Below are 19,866 nucleotides of genomic sequence, written 5' to 3'. Positions count from 1 at the left end.
CCGGGCCGCGCTGCTGCGCTGGGGCAGCGAGAGCAGGGGAGCGGAAGAGAAGCCAGCGGGGGAGGCGGGGCCCGGCACAGGCAAGGGACAAACGAGTCGGGGCGGGGCTAAGGACAGAGGGAGCAGGAAGATGACGGGGGGGGAGGGAGCGAAGACGGGGTGAGTGGGCGGGGCTAAAGGAGCTGGGAGGGGATGCGCGTGATGGACGTGACGCGGTGAGGTCAGAGTTTGCGCAGATCCCGGAAGTACGGCGGGGGGACGCGAGCAGTTCTCTCAGGGCTGCGGGCGGACGGGCCCACCGCGCGCAGGCAGCAGCAGCAGCAGCGAGAACATGGCGACCTTTATCTCCGTGCAGTCGAAGAAGGCCTCGGAGGTGGACCTGGCCAAGCCGCTCTGCAAGTTCATCCAGCAGACCTACCCGGCCGGGGAGGCGCAGGCCGAGCACTGCCGCGCGGCCGAGGAGCTCCACAAGCTGCGCAAGAGCGCGGTCGGCCGCCCGCTCGACAAGCACGAGAGCTCGCTCGAGACGCTGATGAGGTGAGGCGGGACGGGGGCTGAGAGCGCGCGCGCGGCTCCGCGAGGGGGGGGGGCCCGGCGGCCGGTGCGGGGCCAACAGCCTCGGCAGCCGCCGCGAGCGACGAGGCAGGCGGGGGCGGCAGGGCAGGCGGCCGGGCTACTGGTGGGAAAGTCTGGCTGGGCGGACCCGGCGTCGGTGCTACCCGGTAGGGCGCGTCGCACTCTCTTGGGGGGGGGGGTTCCCGGTTCCCGCCCTTCGCCCCCTTTCCCAGACGGCGTCTCCCGGCTGTCGGCACGGAGCGCGGGCTTCTACCTGCGAGGAGGTGAACTGGCGCAGGCTGGGCGTCTCCTGCGTGACACTGGGGCCGTGTCGTGCTGTGCGGCCCCAGCCCTTGTCACTTGACGCTGCAGGCGTCCCATGATCCCCGTGGTCTGAGCGACGCCTCGGGCCGGGGCAGTGAGGTGGCGCCCAGGGGCGTTGCCTGCGCCTCTCTCCAACCGGCTGCTGTCGGTGGTAGCTCCTGAGCTTATTCCCACTGTCCTTTTCCGAGGGCTTGCAGACCCTCGCCCCCATACGTTCTCTGGTGCCATGAGTGGAGCCGTTTTCCTGCCGCAGCCTCTCTCCTCGCTTCTGCCACATTTTTTGTTTAACTGTTTGTTGCTGCCTGGTGTTTGCACGTTTTCTCCCCTTCCCAAGCAGCTTATATCTTGGAATAGGCAGGGGATCCTCTGCTGTGCTAGGACTCTTGCGCTATAGGCCAGTGGCCCAGGACAAAAAGGAACTTCGCATGGTTGTACTGCTGCTCCAAACCTCCTGCACTGTGCATGGGGCAGCTCCTGTGTCCTAACAGTTGGGGATGCTGTGGACACCACCTGTTCCTTTACCTGTGCTTGGAAAATACAGATCTGGGGGTTGATTACAGGTTTTAACCTGTCTAGTAAGTTCTACTAATTTCCAAATACAATGTATGCTGAGACTTGTAATTTGTCTCATGTGAACTGCTAAATTGAAGAAATGCCTAGAATTGGTTGTTTTATGTGAGTGGTATGAAGCACTTTAAAAAATTGTCAGTGCTGCATTAATAGAACAAAGTCTGTATCAGTATCTCAGTTCAGTATCTCACAAGTATCCCAAATAGGTTGCTGCTTTGACCGCTAGGAGAGCAAGGTATATTATTCAGTTACACAAGGGAAAGTTATTTTAAAAGGAGTCCTGAAGAACAGACTTCTGAAATGCAAATTTGACCAATTTTGGGCTTATATTACAAAATTGATCAGCATTCTAAAGTGTTTTGTGTACTTTGTGTTCTGAACCTACACAATGAAAAAAACAGGGTCTTTTCTATTACTGCCTTCACAAGAAGATAAGTTAGACATTCTTTGAAAGTCAGTGCCTTCTTCATGCTGACTTAATAAATGATGAAAGTAACTTAGGTGTACTCACTAAAAGTATATTATACAAATGACAGAATTTGAATGAAGATACAAATTTTTTAGGCCTGGTCTTCACAACAATATTTTCTCTTCAAAAGTTATGTCACTTTATTTAAACCACTGTTGTACACTGTGCTGCTTGTGTCCATGGAGTGCATCCCTACTAACAGCTCTTGTGTTGATACTGTGGATGCTAGCATATAGTTGTGTAAATGATTAACCAATAAGCGTGGGCTGATTACACTTCCTCCTTGCTGCCTTGGTATCAGAGGCAGAAAAGGGGTTTGGAGAAGTGGAAACTGGCTTTTAATCCGGCTCCCCGTGAGCACTGGATCCGGCAGAGCTTCCAGCCCTCCACCCCCACGCTGCTACCTCCGAGAGCTACCCCTGCTGCGGCTCTGCATAGCGGTCCTATCGACTAATCATATAGTCGATACAAATTGTATTGACTTGATGATTAGTTTGATAACTGCAATTAACATGCTTCATCCCCTTTGCCCCCTCTCTTACATATCCTGTGGGTCAGATCTGTGTGTAGTGTCACTCCACTAATGAGCTTTGTCTACAAAATTGAAGTGATCCCAAAGATCACACCCAACGGAAGCTTTCCCTGCAAGGCCTATGTACAGTGTATTTCCAGCCGTTATTGCTTACCGCAATTTCTCTTCAAGAAAGCACAATTATTCTTTTGATAAAAGCATTACAGAGAAAACATAATAGAAATTCTTATTTGCTTGCTAAAAGCTTTCCAGAGAGAACACTAATGTGTAATAGGGCCCTCTTAGGCCTAAGTTTCTGCATACCTTCCACAATGCAGGCTTTTTATCCTAAAAGTCCTTTCTTTGTGTGGTGTTGGTCTCTGGAAAACCCAGTTTGAACTAGAGTTGTCATTGTGTAGATGACTACACAATTAACCAGTAAACCTAGGATTATTGGTTCATCTTATAGATGACACACATTTCCCTCCCCCTGCTGCCTTTGTATCATTGCCAGTGGGCCCCCTCAACCCTGTGCTGCTGCCTCTGATAGAGAGGCAGTAGCATGGAGGCTGAGGGGCGAAAGGCTGGAGCCAATACTCATGGGAAGCCGGCTATCAAGTGGATTCCCCGTGCATGCTGGCTCCCTGGACCTGTACTCCACAGAGTTGCCTTTGTCTGTGGCAATCCGGGCTTGCCGCTGACAGGGGCTGCTGTCATCCTGCGCTACTGCTTCTATATCAGAGGCAACAATGTAGGGTAGCAGGCAACTGGTCTGCATGGAGAGCTGGCTTTTAAACTGGCTGCCCTTGCTTACTGGCTCTACCTGCAGCTCAGGGTGGCAGGGGCCTCCTTGGGAGTTGGGCTGGGAGTGCACTGGCTGCTGTTCCCCGCCCCCATGGACTATTGAATAGTTGTGTAACTGCTAAGATTTCTTGTGGTTACATGACTGTTCAATTGCATGATAGCTAGGGTCTCTGGTTCCAACCAGTCCCTAAGGGTTGGTAACTCTCTGGAGGTGCTTAAAGTAAATCACTTTGTAATCACCCTCTTACTATTTTGGTTCCTAGGGAGATCGGTGATAACCACTCTGGGTGATGTGCACAATCCCTGGTTTACAGTGATGTACATTCTTGGTACAATATGGCTTCCAGAGATACTGCATGACATTTCAATATGTCACAAGCACAATCCTGCAGCTTAGCCCTGATGGTTTTTAATAGGCCCAGGTGTGTGTTGTTAACTTAACTGCTTACATAAGCTAATTTAAAGGGTGTGAGCCTTCCGCCTGCACTCCCCTTAAAGCAGCCAGCAACTCTAATGGACACACATAATTTGAGATTCTCATTTGTCTGAGAATTTTGTGACTATGTTGGTAACATGTACCATTATTACAACTGAAATATCTAGGAAGGGAGTGAGATTTTTTTCATACGACTTTGTGCATGTCTGTAGTCAGTGTTTTAATTGTACTGCATTGACTTGGATCAAATGTTTATAAACATCAACATGGAAACAGAAAGATTAATAATTCTTTCAATAGGGACTTTTTTTTAAAAGGGCACACCTATTTCAATCAAACTGGATTTTTTTTAAGTTAAGTAATTAAGTTCAAATTCATTTTATCCCATTTTATAGTTTTCTAACCAAAATCCATAAACCTGGATGCCTCATCATTTCAGGTATTGGCATACTCACTACCAGATTATCCAGCTGTGTGGGCTACCTCCTCAACCCTATATTACTAACACTCCTAGCTATCTCTGAGATACCACTGTCTTCCTGAGGAAATTACAAAACACCGATAACCTTCCTGATAACACCATTCTTGCCACCATGAATGTAGAAACTCTCTTCACCAATATTCCACATGAAGTTGGACTACAAGCGATTAGAAACACTATGCCAGAGGTTACTGCCGCAATCTGGTGGCAGATCTATGTAACTTTGTTCTTACCCACAATTATTTCCGATTTGGGGACAGCTTATGCCTCCAGATCAGCGGTACAGCCATGGGTACCCGCATGGCCCCACAGTACGCTTACATCTTTATGGCTGACTTAGAACAATGTTTCCTCAGCTTCCGTCCCCTATTACTCCTCCTTTACTTATGCTACATGGGTCCAAATGATGAAGTTATCGATGGTCATGAAACACTGGATTAATTCCACAGAGTTTTTAACAACCTACACCCCACTATTAATCTCAGCCTAGACCATTCAACACGAGAGATCCATTTCCTGGACACTGAAGGGGAAATCTCGCTCCCCTGGGGTACAGAGCCCCCAGAAGGGTTCGAGGCTGGAGGTCAAATCAAATCAGTGAGGCAGGAGAGAAACCTAGAAGAGAAAACTTTATGATGCATGCATGCATGCAGGCTGTTACACCAAGAGTGAAGCAGCCCTGACAGACAGATTCAGTGATTCTTTATACAGTATGTTCAGACAGCTCAGTTGTGGATTGTTTTTCTTTAACATATCAAAGTCTCAGCAGAAGCACTCTGAGACTTCTGTTCACCCCAGGAGTGCTAGAAGTAAGTTTTACAGAACAAAGCCATATGAGAATGTGGAGTGGAGAAGTCTACAAGGCAAACTGTGACAAAGATAAGGGTTTACATGACAAATTGTGACAGACTAGGAGTATCCATGAACTTGAGATAGGAGGCATTGTAAGGGTCTTGATTAGAGCTAATTTGATTTCTCTCTGTTACAGGGAGAGAGGCCTGGAAAACTTTTTAACCCTTACAGCAGTTTTCTTTTAGAAAGTTATGATTTCTGCACAGTCCCCCCTTAGACACAATTGGAGTTATTTGATTTTCCCCACAACACCACAGTACAAATTACTGATGGCAAAATCAATACTACTCTCTACAGCAGTGTTTCCCAATTTTATTTGGCCACGGAACCCTATTAAACTCGGAAGAATTTCGAGGGACCCCTGCAGCTGGGCCTAGAATACCCAGGAGAAAATTTGTCGAGCACACAAAAAAAAAAAGCCACCGGACCTCGGCACCATAGACCCCCCCAGGAAGACAGTCTCGTATACGGAACTGAAAAAGTAGACCACAAATAAGTAAGGATAATGATAATGAACAAATGCTAAATAAGGTCATGAGATCAACACTTTAAATATGTGCAATTAAACTAAAATTAAATCATATTTAATGTGTACAAAAAATAAAACTCAAACTAATATGAATTATATTGGCAGTTTTCAATGTGAAGAGTGGTTTTTCTTTTCTTGGCAAATTGTTTTTCTGTTCGATTTAATACTAAAAAATTGGATTTGCATATCTGGGGCTGCATGCAGTCAAATTTCTGTATTTTGTTTTCGTTGCTGTATAATTCGAGAACCCGGTTTCATACAAGTGTGGTTGTGTGCTGGTGAAGGGCAACAACTGACGAATTGCACATCTTGATAAAGCTGAATATTCTTGACATAAGCTGCCCCAAAACATAATCAGAGAAACTTCTTTAAATTTTTGTATTAATTGGTCATATGAAGTGATTTCGATTAAGTTTTCATAATATTGCATAGGAAAGCCAGTCAGTTTTTCTGTTATACTTAATAGATTTCAAATCCAATTATTGTTGTCATTTATGGTTTGAAAATACTTCATGATGTTTGTGTATAAATCACAAAGATGATCTGTAATGTCCTGGCCAGGAGGAAAAGTACAGGAGAAAGCTTGGGGCAGAGTGTCTGGCCAGGAGGGGGTCTTCGGGCAGGGTGTCAAGCCTGAAGGGAGGGTAGAGGAGGGGGTGTTGGAGCAGGGTGTCTGGCCAGGAGTGGGGGGACTTGGGGCAGTGTGTCAGAGCAAGCTGGGAATGTGGGCTTTTGGTGGGGGGCGGGGAGTGAGGGGGATATGCGTGCAGGGTCTGGGCATGAGGAGGGGGACTCTTACCTAGCTTGGCACTCTGCTGCAGCAGGGAAAGCCTCCAGGCAGCATGCTCTTGTTCCTCAGGGGAGTGGGGGGAAGGGAGGGAGCTCAGTTCACCTCTCCCTCCTCTCCCCCCCCCCCCCCCCCCCCCCGCCCATGGAGCAGGAAACCCAGCACACCTGCAGCACTAGGTCATGCTTCCTGCTGGCAGGGCGGGGAGTGGGAGGGAGGGAGGGTGTAGCAACCCCGACCTTCCCCACCAGATCAAACTCTGCCACTTCCCCAGCAGGCTGGGGAGGGGCGCAGGGGGGAGAGAGCAGCAGCACATGGGCGGCAGAGCCGGTGCGTGCCCTGGGGCAAGGCGCGGGCGTGGCAGAGCCAGGTTCCATGCAGGCAGCAGTTTAAAAATGCCGAGGTCAGGGAGCGGTTCCTCGGCTCTGGCCACCCCTCCCGGCAGCAGCAGCCACTGTAAAGGCTGCCGCCTGCAAACGAGGGGAAGGAGGCTGCAAGGCACTGGGACAGGGAAGTCCTGCCGAGTGTGGATGGGGCCACGCTGTGGATGCAGGTGGGCCAGCCTCAGTGGGTGATGGAGCGTGCCCCCAGAAGCCGGTCCCCACTGGCAAAGCCCCAATGGGAGCTGTCTAAGGGTTCTGCAGGGGACGGGGGAATAGAATTCTTTTCATGGAACCCTGAGTTCCACTTTGCAGAACCCCAGGGTTCAACAGAGCACCATTTGGGAAACACTGTTCTACAGGAAGCCCCACTGACTGCTACACTTACTTGCATACCTCCAGCTTCCATCTAGGACACACTATATGATCCATCGTCTATAGTCAAGCCCTTAGATACAACCGCATCTGCTCCAATCCCACTGACAGAAACCAAAAACTTCAAGATCTCTACCAAGCATTCGTAAAACTCAAAACAGATTGCAAGGGCCAGACAAATACCCAGAAACCAGTTACTTCTAGATAGGCCCAAGAAAATCAATTTAACACCACTTGTCATCACCTACAGCTCCCAACTCAAACCTCCCCAATGCATTATCAGTAACCTACAACCTATACTGGAACATAATGCTACACTCCTAGAGGCTTTGGGTGACAGACCTGTACTCTTCTATAGACAACCACCTAACCTCAGGAAGATTCTCACTAACAACCTTAGGGCATACCACATTAAAGCTAACCCTGGAACTTTCCCTTGCAACAAACCCAGTTGCCAGCTTTGTCCACATATTTACTCTGGAGACACCATCGCTGGACCTGACCATGTTAGTTATATGATCAAGGGCTTGTATTCTTGTATGTCCAGCAATGTGATATGTGCCAGCAGAGCCCCTCTGCGGTGTATATTGGACAAACTGGTCAGTCACTTTGCCAAAGAATCATTGCTCACAGATCAAACATCAGAAATCTCCACACATACAAACTTGTCAGCCAACATTTTAATCAAATTGGCCATTCCCTTAAAGACCTGACAACATGTGTCTTAAAGAGACATTAACATCAGATTGGAGAGGGAGACCTCAGAATTTTTATTTATGCTAAAATTTGACATGTTGCCAATGGGCTTTAATCGAGATAATTCTTATACGTTACAAAGACAGTCTCCCCACCCTTTGATATTTGTAGTGACCCGTGTTTAGCCACTTAGTTGACTTTTACAGTAAGCAATTTCCTCCTTACTTGTCATCTTCCCCTCACCCCCCGCCCCGATCTTCTGTTATATGTAGCCGATTTGTCAGTTTGTAATTTTTTTTACTTTTTTCATTGTTTCCCTCTGTTATATGATGGTCATGCCAATTTGCTTTCAGAACATGAACTGAAGAAGTAAGTCTGCCCCACAAAAGCTCATCACCTAGTAAACTATCTTGTTAGTCTTTAAAGTGCTACATGACTGCTCTTTTGTTTTACCAAGATCAGACTAACACGGCTATCTCTGTTACCATTTGTCACTTTGCCTGCTTTATTTCCATACAATCAGAGAAGCCAAACTAAATAAATTCACATCACCCTCTTAAAGTTGTCTAAGCTTAGGCTCTAAGAGCCCATACAAATGAGTATATGTGTGGAATTCCAAAGGAAGTGCAAGGGTCATAAACTGACATTCTCAGCCATTCCCAGAGTGTATTGACTCTTAAGATGAGAGTTGGCTGCCTAATATTAGTTGCCACTTTTAAGGCTATTTAGGGACTATTAAGATATTAATCTACACTAAAGTGACACAGCTATGGTGCTGCAGCTGTGCCACTGTACTGTAGATGCTTCCTACATAGACTTGAAAAGTCCCTTCCATCAATGCAACTAGTCTACCTCTCTGAGAAGTGATAGCTAGAGGAAAGGAAGAATTTTCTTAACAACCAAGTTGAGTCTGCAGCGTGGGTTAAGTTGACCTAATTACTTGACAGAAGTTACAAACTTTTTACAGCCCTGAGTTGATTGCGAATCTGCTGAATTGCACCTACAGGAACTAAAAACCAATACTTAAGTAGGTTTTGTAAATTTTTTTTTTTTTTGGAATCACTTCTGTCAACACCAGTTATGTTCTCTTTCTCCCAGCCATGCACTTGTGAACTATTTTGATTTGAAGATGCTACTGAAGAAAAAGCAGAAGCCATTATTCTGAATTGCTTGATTTAAGTTTTGTCACCTGCCAAGAGTGAGAAACAGGAAAAAAAATGCTCTTATTTCTCCACTTTCCATTAGTGTAAGGCCATGGTTACCAACCCGTCAATTGCGATTGACTAGTCGATTGGGAGGGCTTGACCAGTCAATCGCAAGGCATTTGGGGTGCCCCCTCTCTCCCAGAAGCCCCACTGCCTATCTCCAGCGACTATGGAGGTAGTGCCGCCTTCCTGCGGAGTAGAAGGAAGTCTGGCAGCTGTGCGCCACTTCTGGGGTTTCAGGAAGTGAGCTGGCTGCTCCCCCTCCTCTAAACAGCCGGCGTGGTACCACAACCCAGGTCTGTGGCGTTCTGGGGACTTCCTGAGCGGGGAGGGAGAGGGAAGGAGTTCTGGGAGGAGGCATGCACTGGGGCCTCCCTCCTTTGTGGGAGGGGGTAGAAATACCAAGAGGAGGTGCATGCCAGGGATCCCCTGCCCCCACTGGCACCATGTCCCCTGCCCTAGCACCCTTCCCCAGTACCATGTCCCCTGCTCCCACCAGCACAGTTGGGGCCACATTATTAAGGCTTGGGTGGGTGGGTGCGGGGTGTGTGTTTGGAGGAGTTACTTTTTGCATCTCACTTGTGTGGCCCCAACTGACTTTTCTGTGGGTCTTTTCTGTGGGATTTGAATATACCAAATCCTCTACTTTGATTCATTTATTGGCTAAGTGAAGCTCTGCTCAAGGTGATAACATTTTTGTATTTTGGATGTAATATAACCTTCAAACATGGTATTAAATCAGTTCCTTTGGAAAATGTCAGCATCAGTAGGCAGAACCCTATAGATTGATACAAATTAGGTAAACCAGAAAAGCGGTTTGCACAGCTGTGGCGTGTGTGATTAGCTGCCAGAGGGACTGGAGAATAAAGGAAGTTTTATTTCTTATTTTCTAATGTCCTGCCTCACCAAACCCTGCTTAGTTGGGAAAGGGAAAGAAGGACTGGGCTTCTCCCTTTTCGTTCAAGGAAAGATGGGTATGCTAGAGGGGAAGGTGAGAGAGGCTCCTTGCTATGAAGGAAGGAGGTGGAGAGTTTTTCAAAGTGCCTAAAGTGGAAGAAAATGGAAGTGTGGCATGCAAGGAGCTTGTGGGAATGATGAGAGGGAAACAAGGAACCATCAGTATGTGCAGTGAGCTCTGTGAATGGAAATGTGTAATGCTCTAGTTTATTTTCATTATTGCCAGCCCCACGGTAGTTCTGTGGGGCCATTAGAGAATTGGGCCCCAGCGTGTTAGGTAGACAGTGTTCAAAGTGCTTGAAATCAGAATAGACCAATGGTTGGTGGTAGAGCATACAAGTTGAGTTAACATTTGCTAACCATTACTTTTCCTTCATTTTTTAAAATTTTAATTGATTTCTCTGTAACATGACCATGAATGTCCAGAGCAGATATGTTTCGCTGTCTGTTACATGGTTATACAATGTACCCTTTGCATAATTATGACTTTCTTCCATTTACCTGTGGGAAGTGGAAAGGAAAAGACCAGTTGTCTGGATCCTTTTACTTTCCATCCACTTCCCTTCCTAGGCCTCCTTTACAGCAGGGATGTAAGTCACTAGCCGATTATCCGGTAAGCAAAAGCAAGCTGCTTACCCCACCCTTCTGCTGCTTTTGTGGGGGAGGGGATGTTGGTGGTACAGAAGCTGGTGCTGTGGGGAGCCAGCTTAAAAGCTGGCTTTTAATACATTTAAAAGGGAGAGCCACAGTGGGGTTAGCCCCCAATGCCGGAGCTAACCCTCACTGCATCTTCCCGGCTTATCAACTAGTTGATGGAAAATCCATCAACTAGTTGATAATTTGATTAAACAAAATGTAACATCCCTAGTCCACAGTGGTGGCACATACATAGCATGTTCTAGGTACCTCTCCTAGGATGTCTTGGGAGTAATGGTGGAGTTGCATGATTTAGGTGTGGCGCACAACCTTCCTTTTTTCCTCAATGTAAACAAAACCAATATAACTCAATGTGGTGTTGTTTACCTTACCTCTTTTTATCTGTTGCTCTAGATACTACGATCAGCTGTGTTCCATAGAGCCAAAATTTCCGTTTTCTGAAAATCAGGTAAGGTATAAGAGACTAGTATATGGGACAGTTTTTCGTGGAATCCAGGATGTCTTTTTTTCTTTTTAAATTACTATTTCTTCTACTACTCCTTCCTTTAGGCCTGTGTCTAATCCAGTACATCTCCCAGGAAAGACATTAATCTTTTAGCTTCATTTCCTAATTTCTCTTTCTTTACATGTGGCTGTGGACATGTTTAATCTTGATATATTGAGACTTCACCTCTGGTAACTATCATTGCTCTCATTTTACAGATGCCAAAATGCAGTCTCAAAAAAATGTTGTCCCCTTCCCCCCCAGCACTGTGATCTGATCCATCAGGAACAGCTGCACTCAGAGCGTTCTTAAGAAATCACTGTGTTTACTAGTATACCCTCCTCTGCATTTAAATAAACCTTATTTATTTTTAATAAGAGTTGTAAATTACTTCTTTGACCAAAGTGGTAATATAGATCTTTTAGTTCTGTTCGGGTATGTTTATACTACAGCGCTAATTCGAATTAGTTAGTTCGACTTAGCTTACTTCGAATTAACGCATCCAGACTAAAAAACTAGTTCGAATTAGCATTTTGCTAATTCGAACTAGCATGTCCACACAGAGTGGACCGTGAACTGGGGTTAAAGATGGCCGGAAGCAGTGCCGGCAGGGCATCAGATGAGGACTTAGAGCATGGAGCTGCTGCCTCAGGCTAGCCGAGGGCTGTGCTTAAAGGGACCCCGACCCCCACCCTGGGACAGACAGTTCTCAGGGGAACCTTGCTTGCAAAGCAGTCCTGTCTTGGAGTGCCCTGAGTGCCCACACTGGTCACATCACAGCACTCGGCCATCAGACCAGCTGCACTTGCCGCAGGCTGCCATCTGGGGAGCGGGGGCAATTGGGGGGCTGCAGGAGAGTTTCCACCCCCCAGAAGCCCGCAGAGCCAGCCCAGTCCTCCCCATCGGGGGCTCGTACCCCATTCCTCCCTCACCTCCTTCCATTTACCCTTCCCTAGCCCCCCTTCCTGATGTACAAAGTAAAGAAAACGTGTGGTCAAAAATAGAATCTCTCTTTATTGAACAAAACTTGGTGAGACTGGGAAAAGGAGGTGGGAGAGGGGAGGGCAACTAAAATGATCAGAGGTTTGGAACAGGTCCCATATGAAGAGAGGCTAAAGAGACTGGGACTTTCAGTTTAGAAAAGAGGAGACGGAGGGGGGATAGCATAGAGGTCTATAAAAGCATGAGGGGGGTGGAGAGGGTGCATACAGAAAAGTTCTTCATTAGTTCCCATAATAGAAGGACTAGAGGACACCCAAGGAAAGGAATGGGTAGCAGGCTTCAAACTAGTAACAGAAAGTTGTTCTTCACAAAGCAAAGAGTCAACCTGTGGAACTCCTTGCTGCAGGAGGCTGTGAAGGCTAGAACTAAAACAGAGTTTAAAGAGAAGTAAGATAAAGTGATGGAGGTTGGGTCCATGGAGTGGTATCAGCCAGGGGGTAGGAGTGGTGTCCCTGCCCAAAGTTTGTGGAAGGCTGGAGAGGGATGGCATGAGACAAATGGCTTGGTCGCTGTCTTCGGTCCATCCCTTCTAGGGTCCCTAGGGTTGGTCGCTGTCGGCAGACAGGCTACTGGGCTAGACCTTTGGTCTGACCCAGTACGGCCATTGTAAGCTCAAGGTTCAGGGTCGGGGGTCTCAGTGGACCATCTTGATTTTCATGCACACCTGCCCTAGACGGCCACTTTCCTGTGCCTAGTGCGGAGGTCGTGGACGAGGTCCATGATGTCTGCACTAGACCAGGCGGGGGCCCGCCTCTTGCGGTCCCGGGCAAGCTCCCGGGAGCCGCCAGCCTGGTCCCGGGAAGAGGGGGAGGGCTGGGGGGCATCGGGTGGCTGGCTTGAGCCGTGCCAGGTGCAGGGTCTGCTGGCTGGGTGCTGGCAGGCTTGCACCTGGCATGGGCACGGTAGCCAGCCAGTGCCCCTTTAAGGGGTCCGGGGCCGGGAGGGGGGCAATAGTGGCCACCAGGGAAAGCTGGGGAGGGCTAGCCTCCCACTAGTTCGAATTAACTTTGTAGTGTAGACATACCTTTCAGTATCAGAAGCAAAATGCAGGACAATGTAGCACTTTAAAGACTAACAAGATGGTTTATTAGATGATGAGCTTTCCTGGGCCAGAACCACTTCCTCAGATCAAATAGTGGAAGAAAATAGTCACAACCATATATACCAAAGGATACAATTAAAAAAAATGAACACATATGAAAAGGACAAATCACATTTCAGAACAGAAGGGGGATGCGGGGGGGGAGGAAGGTAAGTGTCTGTGAATTGATGATATTAGAGGTGGGGAGAGTGGGATGTTTGTGAGTTAATGGTATTAGAGGTGATAATTGGGGAAGCTATCTTGGTAATGGGTAAGATAGTTTGAGTGTTTGTTCATTCCTTCCCGGTGAGTGTCGAATTTCAACATGAATGACAGTTCAGAGGATTCCCTTTCAAGTGCAGATGTAAAAGGTCTTTGTAGCAGAATGCAGGTGGTTAAGTCATTGAGAGAGTGTCCTTTCTGGTTAAAATGGCAAGAAACTGTTTTTTCTTTGTGATCTTGTCTGATATCTGTTTTGTGGGCATTAATCCTTTGGCGAAGTGTGTGAGATGTTTGTCCAATGTACATAGCAGACAGACACTTTTGGCACATGTGAGCATAAATTATATTTCTGGATGCGCAGGAATATGTGTTCTTGATCTTATAACTCACTTGGTTAGGTCCAATAATGGTATCAGCAGAATGAATATGTGGCCAAAGCTGGCAACGGGGTTTGTTGCAAGGGAAGGTACCAGGGTTGGTATTAGTGTGGTATGTCCTGTGGTTGTTGGTAAGAATCATCTTGAGGTTAGGTGGTTGTCTATAGGAGACTATGGGTCTGTCTCCCAGAGCCTCTTGGAGTTTGGTATCTTGTTCCAGTATATGCTGTAGTTTATTGATAATGTGTTGGACAGGTTTAAGTTGGGGATTGTAGGTGATGATGACAAGTGGTGTTCTATTGTTGGTTTTCTTGGGTCTGTCTTGAAGTAGATGGTTTCTAGGTATTCGTCTGGCTCTTTCAATTTGCTTTTTTATTTCTCCGGGTGGGTAGTTGAGGTTTATAAATGCTTGGTAGAGATCCTGAAGCTTCTGGTGGGATTAGAGCAGATGCGGTTGTATCGAAGGGCTTGGCTATAGACGATGGATCATGTGGTGTGTTCTGGATGGGAGCTGGAAGCATGTAGGTAACTGTATGAGTCGGTGGGTTTTCTGTAGAGAGTGGTGTCTAATTTTCCATTGTTGATTTGTACTGTGGTGTCCAGGAAGTGGATCTCTCGTGTAGAATGGTCCAGGCTGAGGTTGATGGTGGGGTGTAGGTTGTTGAAATCTCTGTGGAATATCTCCAGTGTTTCTTGGCCATGCGTCCAGATCATAAAGATGTCATCGATGTACCGTAGGTAGAGAAGGGGTGAAAGGGGACGGGAGTTGAGGAAACGTTGTTCTAGTATCAGTCTTTGAGGTCCTTACTCCTGATGCCATTCTGTGTCAAAAAATTAAAAATTTTGTACATAATAGCTTAAAAATCTGCAAATTGTATTTGTGAAATAAAAGTGGAGGCTCCAGCATGGCATTGAGGAGGACAAGCCACTGACTGGGTTCTATATCCTAGGTTGTAGAACCTGGTTTAAAAGTGTACCGACTATGCTTTTGCTGACAGGTCAAACTGGATTCAGGTTCCAGTGGTTCTTCCGAACAGGAGTCTGTGACCAGCCGGCAATAGGGATCCAAAAAATCTTCCTATGATGAAGCATTTTTTATTCGTAACAGAAGGAATAAAATAACATAAGAAAAAAGAACAAGGAGTCCTGTGGCATCTTATGAAATAACAGATTTATTAGGGCATGATCTTTCATGGGTGCAACCCACTTCATCAGATGAATTAAAGTGGAAGTTACAGAAGCAGGGTTGTGTATATATAAGGAATAATTTCCTTGTGTTAATGAAGCAAAGTAAATCAGGGTGGAATTGGGTCATTCACAGTATTTGATGTGGAGATGTGACTATCTAGAGAAGGGAAATTTTCTTTCTAATGTATTAACCAGTTAAGATTCTTATTGGCAAGGTGATAGGGAACAGCCAGCATGGATTTGTAAAGAACAAATCATGTCAAACCAATCTGATAGCTTTCTTTGATAGGATAAGGAGTCTTGTGGATAAGGGAGAAGTGGTGGATGTAATATACTTAGACTTTAGTATGGCGTTTGATATGGTCTCGCATGATATTCTTATCAATAAACTAGGCAAATATAACTTAGATGGGGCTACTATAAGGTGGGTGCAAAACTGGCTGGATAACTGTACTCAGAGTAGTTACAGGCAGTCCCCGAGTTACGTGGATCCGACTTATGTCGGATCCGCAGTTACGAACGGGGCCCTCCCTCTCCCTGGTCTTCAGCAGACCAGGGAGAGGAAGCAAAGCGGCGGAACACGTGGGCAGCGGACAGCCCAGACACGTCTGGGCTGTCAGCTGGCCGCGTGCTCCGCCGCTTTGCTCTGCTCTGCTCCCCGTCCCCCTGGTCTGCAGACCAGGGGGATGGGGAGCAGAGCAGAACAAAGCGGCGGAGCACGCGGCCAGCTCAGATGCATCTGGGCTGTCAGCTGGCCGCGTGTTCCGCCGCTTTGGTCTGCTCTGCTCCCCATCCCCCTGGTTTGCAGAGCAGACCAGGGGGACGGGGAGCAGAGCAAAGCCACGGAGCACGCGGCCAGCGGACAGCCCAGACGCGTCTGGGCTGTCCGCTGCCCGCGTGTTCCGCCGCTTTGCTCCCCGTCCCCCTGGGTCTGCAGACCAGGGGGACGGGGAGCAAAGCAGAGCAAAGCCACGGAGCCCGAGGGTAGCAGGATAGCCACGGCGCGTCTGGGCTGTCCCACTGCCCCCGTGCTCCGCGGCTTTGCTCCGGACGCCTGTGGTACAGCAGCTGGGGTGCTGCCGGTTGGTCCCGTAGCCCTCTCTGGGCGCCACTGGACCAACCCAGCAGCACCCCAGCTGCTCTGCCCCAGGTGTCCCCAAGTCAGCTGCTGCTGAAACTGACCAGTGGCTGACTGCAAGAAGCCCCTGCCCCGGGCTTCCTGGAATCAGCTGCTGATCAGTTTCAGCAGCGGCTGAATCTGGACGCCAGTTCCGATTTACATACAGATTCTACTTAAGAACAAACCTACAGTCCCTATCTTGTATGTAACCCGGGGACTGCCTGTATTAATGGTTCACTATCCTGCTGGAAAGGTATAACAAAAGGGGTTCTGCAGGGGTCTGTTTTGGGACCAGCTCTGTTCAATATCTTCATCAACAATTTAGATATTGGTATAGAAAGTACGCTTAAGTTTGCAGACGATACCAAGCTGGGAGGGGTTGCAACTGTTCTGGAGGATAGGGTCATAATTCAAAATGATCTGGACAAATTGGAGAAATGGTCTGAGGTAAACAGGATGAAGTTTAATAAAGACAAATGCAAAGTGCTCCACTTAGGAAGGAACAATCAGTTTCATACATACAGAATGGGAAGCGACTGTCTAGGAAGGAGTACGGCAGAAAGGGATCTAGGGGTTATAGTGGATCACAAGCTGAACATGAGTCAGCAGTGTGATGCTGTTGCAAAAAAAAAGCAAACATGATTCTGGGATGCATTAACAGGTGTGTTGTGAGCAAGACACAAGAAGTCATTCTTCCACTCTACTCTGTGTTGGTTAGGCCTCAGTTGGAGTATTGTGTTCAGTTCTGGGCGCCGCATTTCAAGAAAGATGTGGAGAACTTGGAGAGGGTCCAGAGAAGAACAACAAGAATGATTAAAGGTCCAGAGAACATGACCTGTGAAGGAAGGCTGAAAGAATTGGGTTTGTTTAGTTGAGAAAAGAGAAGATTGAGGGGGGGACATAATAGCAGTTTTCAGGTATCTAAAAGGGTGTCATAAAGAGGAGGGAGAAAACTTGTTCATTTTGGCCTCTGAGGATAGAACAAGAAGCAATGGGCTTAAACTGCAGCAAGGGAGGTTTAGGTTGGACATTAGGGAAAAAGTTCCTAACTGTCAGGGTAGTCAACACTGCAATAAATTGCCCAGGGAGGTTGTGGAAACTCCATCTGTGGAGATATTTAAGAGTAGGTTAGATAAATGTCTATCAGGGATGATCTAGACAGGACTGGGACCTGCCACAAGGGCAGGGGACTCGACTCGATGACCTCTCGAGGTCCCTTCCAGACCTAGTATTCTATGATTTTTATGATTCAGTCCCAAGTTGATAGTGTTGTTTTTTGCAAATGAATTCCAGTTCAGCTGTCTCCGTTTTATAGTATTTTGAAATTCTTTTGCAGAAGACTGGCTACTTTAAAATCCATTGCTGAATGTTCAGGGAGGATAAAGTGTTCCCCTACAGGTTTGTGTTGCCATTCTGGATGTCGGATTTGTGCCCATTTATCCTTTGGAATAGAGATTGTCTAGTTTGGCCAATATACACGGGAGAGGGACATTGCTGGCATTTATATTGCATGGCATATATCATGTTAGTGAATGTGCAGGTGTGCGAGCCCATAATGGTGTGGCTTATGTGGGTAGGTCCTGTGATGATGTTGCTTGTCTAGATATGTGGACAGAGTTGGCAACGGGGTTTGTTGCAGGGGTCAGTTCATGGATAAGTTGTTGAAGGGTGTATTGTCTTGCTGCTGGTGAGTATTGGCTTCAGATTGGGGGGCTCTCTATAGGAGAGGATTTGCTTGTGTTGCAAGGTGTGAGAATGAGGGATCGTTTTCCAGGATTGGTTGTAGATTATGAATGATGCGTTGGAGGGGTTTTTAGTTGTACTATAGGTGGTAACCAATCGTGTTCTGTTGTTTACCATGTTGACCCTGTCCTGAAGTGGGTGACTTCTGTGTACTTGTCTGGCTCTGTCAGTCTGTTTCTTCATTTCCCTGGATGGGTATTAAAGGTTTAAGAATGCCTGATAAAGATCCTGTAAGTGTTTGTCTTGGTCTGTGGTATTGGAGCAAATGCAGTTGTATCTTAGGGTTTGGCTGTAGACAATGGATTGTGTAATGTGTCCTGAATGGAAGCTAAAGGCATGTAGGTAAGAATAGCAGTCAGTAGGTTTCCAGTATCAGGTGGTGGTTGTGACAGTTATTTATTTGTACTGTAGTGTCCAGAAGTGGATCTCTTGTGTGGATTGTTCCAAGCCGAGGTTGATAGTGGAGTGGAGATTGTTGAAATCCCGGTGGAATTCTTCGAGGGTTTCCTTCCCGTGGGTCCATGTTATGATATCATCAATGTAGCATAATTAGAGGAGGGATGATAGGCGCCAGGAGCTGAAGAAACATTGTTCTAGGTCAGACTTGAAAACATTGGCATACTGTGGGCTGTTTGAGTTCCCATAGCCGTGCCTCTGACTTGAGATAAATTGTCCCCTAATCAAAAATGGTTGTGGGTGAGGACAAAGTCACATAGAGTTGCCACCAGGTGTGCTGTGGAATAATCAGGGATATTGGTGTAGAGAGTTTCTAGATCCATGATGGCCAGGATGGTGTTTTCAGGAAGATTACTGATTCACTGAAGTTTCCTTGGGAAGTCAGTGCTGTCTCAAAGCTAGCTAGGAGTGCTGGTTGCATAGGGTATGAGGAGAGATTCCACATAACTGGATAACTCTTTTATAAGGGGCCCAATGCCTGAGATGATGGGGAGCCCAGAATTTCCAGGTTTATGGATCTTGGGTAGCAGATAATATGGTTATCAAATCTACACAAACGCACTATTCCAGAGAGTTTCTTGAGCTGATGGTGTAGTTTCTTTTCCTATTCCTCAGTGGAATCAGAGGAAGTAGGCTGTAGAATATGGTGATGGAGAGTTGCCTGGTAATCTCCTGTTTATAATTTGATTTATTCATGATAACAGAAGGTAGAGACAGGTAACTCAAAGTCCTAGGCAGGCTTAGTTTGCCCCAGACCTCTATCCTTTGGGTGTCTGTATTTGTCTGCTAACTTCCTCTTGCCCTGTTGTTGAGACGGGGAGGGGAAGTAGTTTTGTATCTGCTTGGCAAAACCAGTTTAACTACAGCAGAGTTTTAGAAGTGGAAGTTCAAAGTGAATGGCTTTGTATTGTCTTTGAAATGTTTGCTAAAAGGTGTGTATCAAGATCCACACATGTACCCAGGAAGTAATGTGGATTTCCTAACAATCCTCCTGTTGAATTAGCTCAGCATATGAAAGCTGTAAGAAGCACAACAGTCTATGCAAGAAATGATTTTCATAGATTTGAAGGTGCTCTGCAATAACTTATCATAGTTCTTCTTCCTCTCTTCTAAAAATGTCAGCGTACTTGACTTTGGAGAACGGTTAAATTTCTCTGTAACTTTGGAAGTTTCTCACTTTGGCACATTATTCAGAGAAGGAGGTTCTTCCCTGTCATCCACAGGTATAATTATTCCAAAATACGAGCATTAAAGAATTTTGTGTAATCTCAGTAGGAAAGTTGAGTAGGAAAATTTATAAGTGAAACTTAAGACTGTAGTCTTAAGGCTCATAGGGTTTATGTAACATTAAAGCATTATAATGTTGAACAGTGTTTAATTAGAATATAACAGGTAAAACTGTGCTGGATACCTTTTAATAAGTAGTCTTTCTAAAATTATATGCAGAGCCTTATCCTTCTTTTCTTTCAGATCTGTGTGACCTTCACATGGAAAGATGCCTTTGATAAAGGGTCGCTTTTTGGAGGATCTGTCAAACTTGGTATGTAATTCTTAACAAAATAAAATGCAAGTAATTTTTCTAATGCTGAATTTTTAAAATATTGT

At 46.5% G+C, this 19,866-nt stretch overlaps 1 protein-coding gene across 2 annotated transcripts in view; it reads left to right on the top strand.

Annotated features, from left to right (window-relative positions):
• The first annotated feature begins 220 nt into the window (after positions 1-220).
• Positions 221-19,866, top strand: part of PDCD6IP (programmed cell death 6 interacting protein) — a 60,392-nt gene continuing 40,746 nt past the window's right edge. For both annotated transcript variants that reach the window (XM_075921809.2, XM_075921808.2), the window contains exons 1-3: positions 221-537; positions 10,982-11,036; positions 19,732-19,801. In XM_075921809.2, the coding sequence (XP_075777924.2) occupies positions 332-537; positions 10,982-11,036; positions 19,732-19,801 (331 nt within the window). In that variant the 5' untranslated portion in view covers positions 221-331. The remainder of the gene's footprint in view (positions 538-10,981; positions 11,037-19,731; positions 19,802-19,866) is intronic.

Source organism: Pelodiscus sinensis, chromosome 2, assembly GCF_052426305.1.
Source record: "Pelodiscus sinensis isolate ZL-2025 chromosome 2, ASM5242630v1, whole genome shotgun sequence".
Classification (NCBI taxonomy): domain Eukaryota; kingdom Metazoa; phylum Chordata; order Testudines; family Trionychidae; genus Pelodiscus; species Pelodiscus sinensis.
This window is presented reverse-complemented; position numbering and strand designations above follow the sequence as displayed.